The sequence below is a fragment of the Gobius niger genome (assembly GCF_951799975.1).
Source record: "Gobius niger genome assembly, chromosome: 6".
Taxonomy (NCBI): domain Eukaryota; kingdom Metazoa; phylum Chordata; class Actinopteri; order Gobiiformes; family Gobiidae; genus Gobius; species Gobius niger.
In genome coordinates, this window is record NC_136857.1 from 13,212,172 (window position 1) to 13,224,822 (window position 12,651).

At 41.7% G+C, this 12,651-nt stretch overlaps 2 protein-coding genes across 2 annotated transcripts in view; one reads left to right on the plus strand and one right to left on the minus strand.

The window, feature by feature from the left end:
* Positions 1 to 12,651, minus strand: part of LOC306964035 (rho-related GTP-binding protein RhoA-A-like) — a 470,655-nt gene that overhangs the window by 70,123 nt on the left and 387,881 nt on the right. The gene's annotated exons all lie outside the window — the stretch shown is intronic.
* The window catches only part of LOC306964038 (chemokine-like protein TAFA-2), a 102,697-nt gene that overhangs the window by 47,037 nt on the left and 43,009 nt on the right, over positions 1 to 12,651 (plus strand). Inside the window, exon 2 of the mRNA XM_079557879.1 lies at positions 4,500 to 4,600. Within this exon, the coding sequence (XP_079414005.1) occupies positions 4,501 to 4,600 (100 nt within the window). The 5' untranslated portion in view covers position 4,500. The remainder of the gene's footprint in view (positions 1 to 4,499; positions 4,601 to 12,651) is intronic.

Sequence of the window (12,651 nt, forward strand, 5' to 3'; positions counted from 1 at the left end):
CCGGTGCAAATGATCAGAAAAAGAGTAGCATGAAAAGGAAAAAGAGACACGTTATTCCCAAGGTGAAATAGAGCAACGTTTAGTCACTGACCAGAGCCGTCTTGTAAGAAAAGTTCTATATAGACCTAATATAGGTCTGTGAAGCTGAGTCATGCTGCCATTGGGTGTTTCCTGCTCAACTTTCTTGATAATAAGTCAATAGATATATTTTTTCCACATTTTGAAAGCTTTAGACACCCACATGTCTCGTCTAAAAGCACTTTTGAATGAGCAGAGAAAGGAAGATGAATAACCGTAATATTATATCTATCATGAAGCAAGTTTACTGTGCACGAAGGGCCTTAATCTTACTTTATGTTTCATAAATGTGCTTTGTATGCTGTCAGGAAATGTTCAGGGCTGGACTGGCCATCGGGGGTATCGGTGGGCCGACATACTTATTGGTCTGAACCTGATACTGAGCTTTTTCTGTAATAATACAAATATTATTACTGTTTTATGATGGAATTAATGGTTGTATGTTTCTGTATTATTTATATTAAAAGATATCCAACACTATACCTAGTAGCATACGTGAGTGTGGGGGGTAGAGGTCCGGTCTGGACCAAAAAGTGCAGGGCTGATTTTTTTCCGCCAATTCAGGACTGGAAATGTTTAAATGTTTGTTTTTTTATGTTTGCTTATGTGTTTAATGTGTATATCTATGTGTATTAGGCTGCACAATGTATTGCCTAATCACAATGATACCCATATCTCAAGATCGTAAAATCACTAAAATCTATCACAATAATATCATAATAACAATACTAATACTATTACTACTAGTACTACTACTACTACTAATAATAATAATAATAATAATAATAATAATACAACAATAATAACAAAAACAATGTAAAGACGCTTAACACTGCACTATTCATTCACTCCAGACTCAGTGATGGTGAGCTATAGTTGTAGCCACAGCTGCCATGGGGTAGACTGACAGAAGCAAGACGACCTGTCTGCGCCATTGGCCCATCCAACCACCACCAACTACTCACTCACACACTACATTCATTCTGGCCTAGTACATGTTTTTAGTGGTAGGGGAAACTGGAGTGCCCTGTGAAAACCCACACAGACACAGGGAGAACATGCAAAGTCCACACAGAAAGGCCCTGTTCAGCCGGGGGTTGAACCCGGACCTTCTAGCTTCAATGATCAAGACAGTTAGTCAATATCACATTTTTCCCCCTCATATCGTGCAGTTCTTTTGAACAGTCAATTTGAGCTCTTTGACAAAGGTTCATTCTGTCTTCTTAGTTAAACTGTTGAAGATTGTTTTTTTTTTTAGTAAGACAGAAGGTTTGTTTACCCGCTTTACAAGTTTAGACTACTTTACACTTCTTGGGCCCGATCTTGTGCATCAAAACGGAGACGATAGCGTGACATTTTGCTCTCAGTAGGAGCGCACTTTGTGATCTTGCCACTCCAGCCTTAGCGCATTTAAGTGGGAGGAGACCCAGATTTTCCTCCAACCAGATCGACTCGCGTCCAGGAGAGTGGTTGTGTGGGGTGAACATGTGCTTTTGTTTTGCTTCGCGTTCACGCCAAGCGCGGGCCGATACGCGCCACAGTGGACGCTGTAGATCTTTTTCTCTCGAGACGTGAACATCGTTTAGCTCACGATGGGGTAAATAAAGTTTTTAGTTTGACCAGTGAGAGCCTAAGGCTTAAGAAAGAACGCAAGACAGCGCAATGTAAACGAGGAAGTGAATGTCAGCCGTGTTTCCATCAGTGCAGTCACCTCCTCACCCTCACAGGTGGCGGAGGCGAATGGCACATATAGCGCCGCCACTCGGAAAATAATTCGCCAAGAGCCTGCGCCGCCCCGTGCGCCGCCACAAGATCTGGCCCCTTGTTCTCTTCCTCAGAAGTGCTGATCAAAAAACCAAAAACAATCTTTAAAAGTCAATTGGAGCTTTTATTGATTTAAAATTGAGAGCAGTGTTCATTTACCTGCACAACACATCTCTTTAATTCCAAATATCGCACAAAGTAAAAAAAAAAAAAAGTCGCTGTCAATCCAGGAAGTGCTCCATCGATGTGAGTATGCTTTGCAGATCACTGAACTTGTGACAGTGCAGATGTCAACTTCTGCACATCACTTCTCCTTGTCAGCTGTTGAGTTTGCCAGTTGCTGTTCGTAGATCCTTGTCACCAAACTATTTTTTTTTGTTCCCCCTCATTGCCGTCTCTTGTTAAATCCAGAGTCTATCACCCACAGCCACTTGTACCGAAACAGACAGAGCAAATGGGCAGCTGTAATGAAGTGGCGCTGCATCATCACAAACAACACGTCCAGTTTAAATGAGCTGCAGACCCAGAAGAGTCACTGTCTGGCCGGCCTGTTTCCTAATTATGTATACCAGTTGCACATATGGACGCACAGATGAGCAATTGAGACGTAATAAATACAGGAAGTTAATGAATGAACACCAAAAACAACAGTGTGTGCCAGTAAGCGCTGTTTAAACTCACTATAAGCAGGTTCCCCTGGGCCCCAAGACCTAATACAGTATTTCTATTATAGAAACATAACATGGGGGTGGGGGAGGGCTTGTTAAACCTTCTTGCCCCAGGTCCCAGCAACTCCATCGATGGCCCTGGAATACTAAAGCTCCTCTGTGAGTCTCCATTCGTAAACTCATACAGGAAGCAACAGCAGCACCCTGCATGGTTCAACAAAATGGTGTCCATAAATTTAGAAAACTGTAATTTGAGGTTAACCACATGACACCACTATGAGGGGACACAAACATGTCATGAAGCTCACATGTGAATAGCTGTTGTTAGTCATGAGGTTATTGTGTTGTCCCGGTGACAGCATTGGCCGTCCTTGTTTGGCACGGCTGTTAGCTCTGGGTCTGAAAATGCCTGGCTCCACAGCGGATAGATGGATGAGTCATGCGCTCAGCTCCAAACCCCAGCTCTCACACAGTTCCTCACGGGCAAAACAGACCCATGCACATCGCCGCACACCCAGCAGCACCGCATCCCAGGCAGGTGCGGCATAAGCTCATTTGAGAATCGCATAATCCACACACACTCATCATCCATCACAGAGAAGTTGGTACAAGTCTTTGGCGAAGGATTTTACTCTGAGTTTGTTTGTTTATTCTGTCATAAGGATGTCGTCAGAGCTATATGTGAACAAAACAGGGCAACAGCAACCACGTTCTTCTTTCTTACATGCAAAAGCTGACAGATGGCTTGAAGTTTTTTTTTTCCTAGTTGGTGCAGGCTATTCCCACATTCCGTATTTTCTGACAAGGATGTATGTCACCTCATTACGGGGCAATTATCAATCTGTATCCATTGTCACGCCTTCTTGAAATCTATCTTCTCGAGGTATTGAAAACATTATTTGTACTGGGGGGAAATGCAGCTTTTCCATCAGCTAAACCCAATGCACCTATTTAACTGCATCTCGACTGTGTGCAACCTTGTCAATCACTGTAGCTCTGGGGGGCCCCCTATAGTGCCTCGGAGGCCCCCCCCCAGGGTTTCCCCAGACCCCACTTTGGGAGCCACTGCCCTACACCATGTGAAGTGAATTGGGTGACTAGTGTCATGTGAAAAGTGCTATACAAATAAGCTTGCATTCCATTCCAACATCAAATTGCAGTTCAAAAAGTTGATTTTGCCGATGATGGCATTGCTGTTGTTTGTTATGTAGCTCACCTCATAGTTTGTTTGTTGATCAGCTCAGTAATGTGTATTCCAGTGTCCAGTGCCCGACAACTACTACGTTCCATTTTCAGTTTTGTCTTGTCTTTTCAGTTGTTATCTGACAATGGTTTGCTGCTGTACCACTGGTTGTACTTGAGATTTTTTAGATGACCCACAAGGTAATTTATAATTGTAGATTTTATTGTAGATTTCTTCATCCAACTAATAAGTTCATTGTTTGGTACCAGCTTCACCGCTTGTGCAATCATAGGGATCCTCTATTGCCTGTAACTCATAAAATGCAAAGATTTAGAGCTCTGAAATATCGAAAGCGAAGAAACGTGAGTCTTCCTGCTGGTGTCCTTCAAGCCTGTTGTAGTGTACATGGGTATACGGGTTTACAGCAGCACTTCATGTAAGAAGGAGCATTTTGTGTTGTGTGCTGTTTAAAGCATGTTCCTTCGACTAAGTGCTTCGAAGTGCTCAGATGTTTACAGCGTCATATGGCGGAAACACATGTATGGAGAAAGGATGTGTTAGAGGTTTGCTCTGCGCTTAAGCAATAATCCGTGAATCTTAGATTAGCTCTTTGTGTACATTGTCATGCGCATGTAAATCACACCATTAGACAACAGCAGAAGTTCAGAGCTTCAGAGGGTGAATTCCTCTGCTGTGCTGTAACTTCAGAATAAAACAATATACTGTAACATGATGTCATTATTTGTCTTCTTGTGTGTCTTTTTTGTCGTCTTCTAACCCCGGGGTTTCTCTCTGTGCCGTTGCAGAATGCGGGAACGTGGCCGGTGCATTTGCGGAGTGGGTTTGTGGGGCCTGCTGCTGTCCCTGTGCCTGGCATCGCTCACACACGCGCACCGGAGCCACACGGGTGAGTCCTCAGCTCGTGGACAAGAGTCTTATCTGTCCCCGCATTACCACGGCAACAACCACCACAGCCCATTTCTGCTCACATGTCGAAGCAAATTCATCCCACTGCTCCCCCAGGGGAACGGCGATGTCAGACTCAGAATGAAATGGGAGACCACAGAGAAAAAGAGAACACACACACACACACACACACACACACACGAAAGTCCTGTAATAAAAGGGGAAAAAAAGAGCTGGACTTGTAAAAGTATATCTTTTGTAAAGTTCAAGAGATTTCAAAAAAGGCTTGGCCACTCCCTGTGAAAATGCCTTTAGGATAGGGTTCAGACAGTGAGCAGTGAGCCTGGTGGATTAGACGTCCCTGGTTGCATGATCCGGGCCACCTAAGAGGCCAGAGCAGAACGGTCTGACAGTAGTTGCCAGTTCCTTTCTCTCTGGAGGCTGGCGATTCTGTCTCTTTGCTCACGCCGATCACCTGTGCGTGACACCCAAAATGACCACCTCCGGGCGAAAGGCTAATAGAGCGCACATTGTCACATTGTGCAGGCTGGTATTGTTAAGTTGAGCTTTCGTACCAGTGAAAGAGAGAGGATCCTTTTCGTGAATGGGGCAATAAACATAACTCAACACACTTATACTCATTTAGGCTGCAGGATTCATCCACAAAGCGATAAGAAATTAGCCCACAAGTGCCGCAATACAGCAATTACTACAACTTCTACCAAAACTGCCACTATACCACTATACTGCTTTTATATATAACTGCTGCTACTACGACTGCACTTACTATTTTAATTCACATGTAAAGTACATGAGAATCAAAAATGCATATACATAATTGAGGGGGATGTTCCAGATCATTTCATAACACAACAGTCCTACTTAGTCTACATTTTTATTCAGTGTTTTAATAGTATAGTAAGGCCCAAAGTTTGTGTTGCCTAGTGCATTATCTCGTAACTTGAGCGGCTCAGCAGTAGTTTCCAGTTTGGTTCTCTCTGAGGGTGCCTGTCCTGACTCTTGTTCACGCTGTTCAATCACTTGTGCGTGACACCCAACATTTCCAACCCTGGGCAAAAGGTTAATAGAGAGCACAATGCAATGGCTACTGGTTTTTAGTAGCTTTGAAAGAGAGGCGATCCTTTTTGAGAATGGGGCTATCAATATAAGCCAATGAACATATTTATTTAGGCTTCAGGATTAGTCCACTAAGCAGTAAAGGTGCAGGTTCGAGCCGCTCTGTCAGGGCTCACAATATAGTGTGCAATAAAAGGTATTAAAGCATTAGATGGGTTTTATGGCGGATTGGAAGCCGTGGCTGGGCTGGCAGTGAGAAATTATCTGTCCTCGCGCCAAATTTTACAACTCCTATTTTACGGCCCAGAATGTGTTTTTGAGGAGCGCTGACCTTTGGCGTTCAGCTTTAAAAGGCCTCATATAACTTCATTATATTGACCAATTAATGCTAATAACCTGTGCAATAATTATCTTTTTAAGAGGCAATATTTCATTTTCCGCTGACCAATTTACCCCAATAAAGGACTGCAAATGAAGTTGGAGCTTGAGTTAAAATTCTGTTTTCCTGGTTTCGACACTCAATTTAGCAAGTTTGGGTCTATTTTATCCTCCTGTTTTAGACATAATTTAGTCTGCTGGATTTGGTCTTGGTCTATAGTGGAACATGGACAGCAACATGTTACATGAGCTGGTACTTTTGTTCTTCCCTTTTTTCTCCCCATTGTTCGCAAGTACCAGTGTTGGGGAGTAACTAAATACATGTATTTAGAATACGTATCTAGAATTCTCATTTTGAGTAACTGCATTCTGGTAAAGTTACATTTTCATTTGATAGTATTTAGAATGCAGTTACTTTCCAATTATCAAGGAAATACATCCCAGTACTCAATTATTATACTTCAGCTCCATATTGCACAACATTAAAGGGGCCAAAGTTGGCCATTTTATACTCACTACTGCCACCTCAGGTCGTGTGCGTAACTGCAGCTTCTATATTAAGCTCGCGCATGACGGCACTTCGGACCCGAATGAACATCTTTTTGAGTGACAGGGCAACATTGTGTTGTGGTGAATACAACACAATGTTCTACACATTATGAAATTGCTGGAACATAGGGGGAGTAGAATACATCATTTTAACATTTTTAAACTCCTTATAGTCCCTTTAACAAAGAATTATTAATGTTGACCTGTTTTTCCTCCTAAAAAAAGATTTAAAACGCCCTATGCCACAAGTCATACAAACACTGCACATGTGCATCACATGACGACTTTTTGTTGAGTTTTCATCCTCGTTTTCTTCTCATTTTTGTCACTTTTTTCAAGAAGCTTTTAGATTTGGGCAAAGTCAAACTGGAGAAAATGTGCTTGGTTCAGGTGGGGGTTAAGGGGTTTAAGAGTTCCTAATTAATGGTAAGTGAGTTTTTAACAGGTGTTCCAACAATCATAGTCCTTATTTTTGTAAAGCAGCCATATTGATACATAAATATAATGACAATGTGAAAGTATTGTAAAAATTTCCAAAGTATTCAGAAAACTATACTCTGATTAGACAAAGTAACGGAATACATTACAAAACACATTTTAAGGTAAAGTATTCAGTATTCAGTAACTAAATACAATTTCAAAGTATTACCCCCAACACTGGCAAGTAGAACCTTAAATGTTCCCTAGTCTAAACTCTAGTCTAAATCAATCAGGGATTCAGGGAGTCTTAACCAGCACTAAATCAGCTCTGAAAAAACGCGAAGCATGTCCACTATCACTACAACACTACAACAAACGTATATTGTAGTTCTAATGATTTTAAATGAAAGACTAAATTTCCTGAATCTGAGTTATGCTGAAAAACCCGCACTGGTAAAACACGCCATTAAATCCATTTAAAACGCCTGTCAATTTCAGGGGATTAAAGTTTAATATATTCAACATGCACTTACATATTTTATCCAGATTTATGTCCGTTTAAATGGTAATGAGGTTAAAATGATTTATACAAAATCCACTTTTATCGTTTTCAACACATGACTATGGAGACTTCCATCACTCCTCCAAGAGAGAAATATCAAAGAAAACAGTACAAACAGATCTGACAAAAACTCTTAAGTGATGGGGTGATGACGAAGACGACCTAAGGATACACGCGAGGAGTGATGCTAGTGGAGTTTACTTTGTTCTGACGGTTTTGATAGATAGAAAATGCTAAGTCCTCCCTTTGGCTCTTTATGCCATAATATACTGTCATGCACCAGCTGGCCTCCACGTGTACCAAATGCCTTTGTTTCAGGCTGTTTTGCGAACATCAGAAGTGTTATTTTCATTTTTTTTATTTTATGGAGCACACAGTGTAATGCCTTGCTTCCAAACATCTGTCGCACACTTTTTTTTCTCCCCTGGACAAGTTGACAAGACGATGACGGACGAGCCAGAGTTGCTTCTTCTTGAACTCTTGGTACATAGTGATATTGTGTCAGTCGTTTGATTGTTCAGGTGGAAATTGGAAAACCTTGCGTTATTATATGAGGTCTGTAAAAGTACAAGGTTGTTGCTGCGGGTTCATTTGGATGTCCTTGCCGCTGAGCTTGCGCATGTTTTTATATCTGCCAAGTGCAATTTTCTGACATCAGAGTGGAAGGATTTTTTGACAAGAAAGGGGGAAAAAAAAAAAAGAAAGAACAATTTGTCAAAAATATGGTGATTCTCTAAGTCAAAGTTGTCTGTTACAGAGCCCATATTTTTCTAGACCAAGCTTTTTTTAGCCGGCGAATACTTTTACACAACAAAAACGTTAGGGAGCTTCTTATTCTTCGAAGATACTTGTGTAAATGTGACTTTGGAGGAGTTGACCCAGGAGAATTAGCAAAGATGATATTTTAAAGAAAACTTATATCTTACTATTTTGATCCTAATGTTTGCAGTTTGTGTTCAGGATATTCAGAACGAATAGAAAATGCATCTAAAATGTGAGACATAAGCGTATGAAGTAGAACGTCTACCTAGAAAGGACTGGAGAGCTGGAAATGAAACATTCTCTACTGATTTAACCCAGTCTAGGTGACAATATTTGAAAATCTGATAGCGGTAACGGTATATATGGTACTATTTTATATCCAAGTAAAAATATCAAAAACACTTTCTGCAGCAGAAGCAGAAATGATCATAAACCAAACCAACCAACACAACAACTACTGCTGGTAGTTTTTAGTTGCTAGGGAACGTAAACATAAATAACAAGGCTCAGATATCCAAAAGCACTTAAACAAACAAGCCACGACTACAACCGTAAACAGAATAAAGAATAGTATAAAGGACCGTCCATGGCACAAAGTCAAACAAGATGAAAAGCATTTTCTCTGTTGGGGAAGCAGAGTGGAGAGTGCTCTGTTAACGGCTGATTGACTATAGAATCGACCGTAATCAGGAAGTAACAGCATTATCCAGTTGCACATGTTGAGGGGGGGAAAAAAACGGACTCTGGGAAATCAGACTCATGCTGATTATCGCAGCAAAGATTGGAGCAAAGTGTCCGCTTCACATGTAACACACAGCAATTTGTACGCAGACCAAGTTGTGGAGTAGAGGGAAAAATGTAGGGACCGATGTGAGGAGTTGAACATTAGCACTATCCATAAACTGTTTGTGAATCGCATCAGCTCCAAAAAACCCAGACGCATAAATAAGACAAAGCAGTGAGGGTTATTTGTTCTCATTAAATGGTGCGTTGACAAATGTTATCGTTCCTTCATCCTCTACACCTCAAAAGACACACCACAACAGTTGATAAGACACACTATTTTTGCTTGATTTATATCTTTTATATCGTTTTTTATTTTATATTTTTTAAATCATGTTACAAAAGAAACATAAAAGGCATGTCCTCAGAGGGCCACCAAGAGGGCCACCAAGGCAAACCCTGTGCACATTTTATAATCTAAAGTGGTTAATCACAAACTAAAACATTTTTGTATTTCAACCCAGACTCAGACAGAGAAACTGATGCATAATCCATATATAATTAATATACACAGCTTTGCGGCCCCGAAACAGAGTAATAAGCGATTATTTTACAAAGCAATGCAAGTATTTTTCATCGAGTGTCCACACTGATAATGGTGTTGAGAGCATAAAGATGAGATGAATCCTCTGCAAAGATGGTGCTGGGTGAAGGAGGAGGGGGTAAAGCAGGGATTTCTGCAGCAGTAAACTCTGGCCGGACAGAAACGGGCTGTTGTAGATGTACATTTGTGGTAGATGAATATTTGAATATTTATCCACAAAGTTGTAGATAGTTGTGTGTTCTTGGCATCTTCATTTCACAGAAACTACTGTTCTATGGTAATATTATTTTGTTTAGTTTTTATTAATTTGCTGTGAGACACTTATCCCAAACTTGATTCTTTAAAAAAGCAGCCGAAGACGAGCTTTGACAATGGATTACGACTGTGGGGAGGGGTGAGAGGGAGGACAGAGAGTTCAGCTTCCCGATGGCCTTGTGTATGAAACTGTTCTTCAGTAGACTGGATTCCGCAGTCTCCATACATTCCGCAGTCTCCTCCCTGAAGGCATTACCTTGAAGAGACTTTGTAATGGGTGCGTAGGGTCCCTGGCAATTTTGACGGCTTTGCGGGTGAGACGGGTGGAGTACATGTCCTTAAAGGAGGGGAGAGGGGCTCTGCAGATCTGCTCCGTGCGCCGTGCCACACAGTGATGGAGCTGGTCAGGATGCTCTCTATAATCCCTCTGTAGAAGTTGCACATAACAGAGGCTGAGACTCTGGCTCTTCTTAACTTGCGGAGAAAGTAGAGACGCCGATTACTTTTCTTGACCAATGATGTTGATGATGAACTTAGTGCTGGTCACCCTCTCCACTGCAGCACCCTTGATTGTTAGAGGAGAATGCTGGACCCGCACTCTTCAAAAGTCCACAACAATCTCTTTTGTCTTCTCCACATTTAGAGAGAGATTGTTCAGTGTGCCACCACATGGCCAGACTGCTCACCTCACTCCTGTAGTTTGACTCGTCTCTGTTGCTGATGAGACCCACCTCTGTTGTCTCGTCTGCAAACTTGTTGAAGAGGTTTGAGTCGTACTTTGGAGTGCAGTCATGGGTCAGCAGAGTGAAAAGGAGGGGGCTCAGCACACAGCCTTGGGGAGCCCCCATGTTCAGTGTGATGGTTATAGAGGTCTTGCCATGACATGTACAGCCTATGATCTCCCCGTCAGAAAGCCCAGCAGCCAATATGAGATACACTATTTACTTGTGACATGATTCAAACCTAATAATTCCCTTTTATTAAATGTCAAGACGGTTGTCAATTTCAACAAAACATTAAAACATTAAAACTTTGCCCAATAGGTGTGTCTCCTAGCAACAGAGGCTCGTTGTTGCTCTCAACAGTTGAGAGGGAAATGTTGCCTTCGGTTTAGTGTTTTAAATGCAATCAATCAGTTGATGACCCCAAAACCGGCACAAGGTTCAATGTCTGTTCTGTAAGATGTGTGGGGGGTGCCATTTGTCTTCCTCAATCTTAGATTACAGTATTATTGCTACTGCCTTTATGTTTTTTTTTTTTTAAGGGTCTTAGCTTTTAGACTTTGGAATGAAATATTTATGGCGATTAGAGTGATTGAGTTTTTGCTTGAGTTACTCTTATAGCAGCTCTCGGTACCAGAGAGGCTCCGCGCTCAGTTTTAATTGACCTCATACAGAGAAAGATTAGTTTGACTTTGCATGACTCTATATCTGCAAACTGAAGCATATTTCATTTTAGTATAACATTAAATGTTATCCAAGTATTTTGGATAACTTTTGATTCCACACTTCTCTAGATCTTTTTCACCTTGGAGGAATGGAAAGAAGGGAAGAAGCGAAGCTCGGGGACCGAGCCTTCACTGTAGCCGGCCCTAAATTGTGGAATTCTCTCCCTTTACACATTAGAACTGCAACATCTTTGGAGAGCTTCAAGCGCTCGCTGAAGACTCACTTTTGTTTTATTTTATGTATCTGTACAGCACTTTGGGGCAGTGGCTGCTGTTTGTAAATGTGCTCTATAAATAAATTTGACCTTGACCTTGACCTTTGACAAGAAGCAGAATTCTGCAATTTAAACATTCTCCCATTCAAATAAAATGGGATGTTCTTGTCATCGCTACGGCAACACCATGAAAAATATCTGTACAATTACAATGTTGATTTTTGCATTGTGCACGAGAAGTGTGTTATTGAGTGCTTGTATTACCAAGTCTCTCAAAGCTCCACACTGTAGTCATTATTCCGTCACTCGGTGGTGGTAAGCTACTGTTGTAGCCACAGCTGCCCTGGGGTAGAATGACGGAAGCGAGGCAGCCAGTCTGTGCCGTCAGCCCCTCCGGCCACCGCCAACCACTCACACACACTGCATTCATTCTGGCCTATTGTACATGATTTTAGTGGTAGGGGAAACCGGAGTAACTAGAGGAAAGCTACGCAGACACGGGAAGAACAAGCAAACTCCACACAGAAAGGCCCCCTCCGGCCTGGGATCGAACCCGGACCTTCGCTGTGAAGCGCTAGTGCTAACCGCTGTGCTACCATGCCGTGTTCCTTAGCACAAAGTTGTGAATGAAAAATGGTTTCTTGATTCCTGATTTTGAATAGTTTTACTCCCTTCCGTGAGACTTGTTTACGCAAACCTCGCCCCGCTCTCAAGCCTCCTGCCTTTCCTGGTGTTTCTAAGATGCCCACTCTGATACTTTCTCTTCACGGCAGTGCCTCAATACCACCCCCCCCCTCATTATTTCATGTGCGGTTTGGAGTGTGCAGTACCTGTGTCTGTCCAGCGATCATGTCATCTTAAAATCATGTTTAAATCATGTTTGTAATCCAGTGTAATCCTTTTATGTGTCTGTCTTCTGTTTTCATAAGTTTATTGAAGCGTATTGTTTCTCTGCATCTGCCAGGCATTTCAAACAACTGTTGTTGTTCGGTTCTTTGGGTCAGAAGCTTTAAAATATAATAGTAAAATTCATAGTTTAAATAATCTGGTTAAAATATTG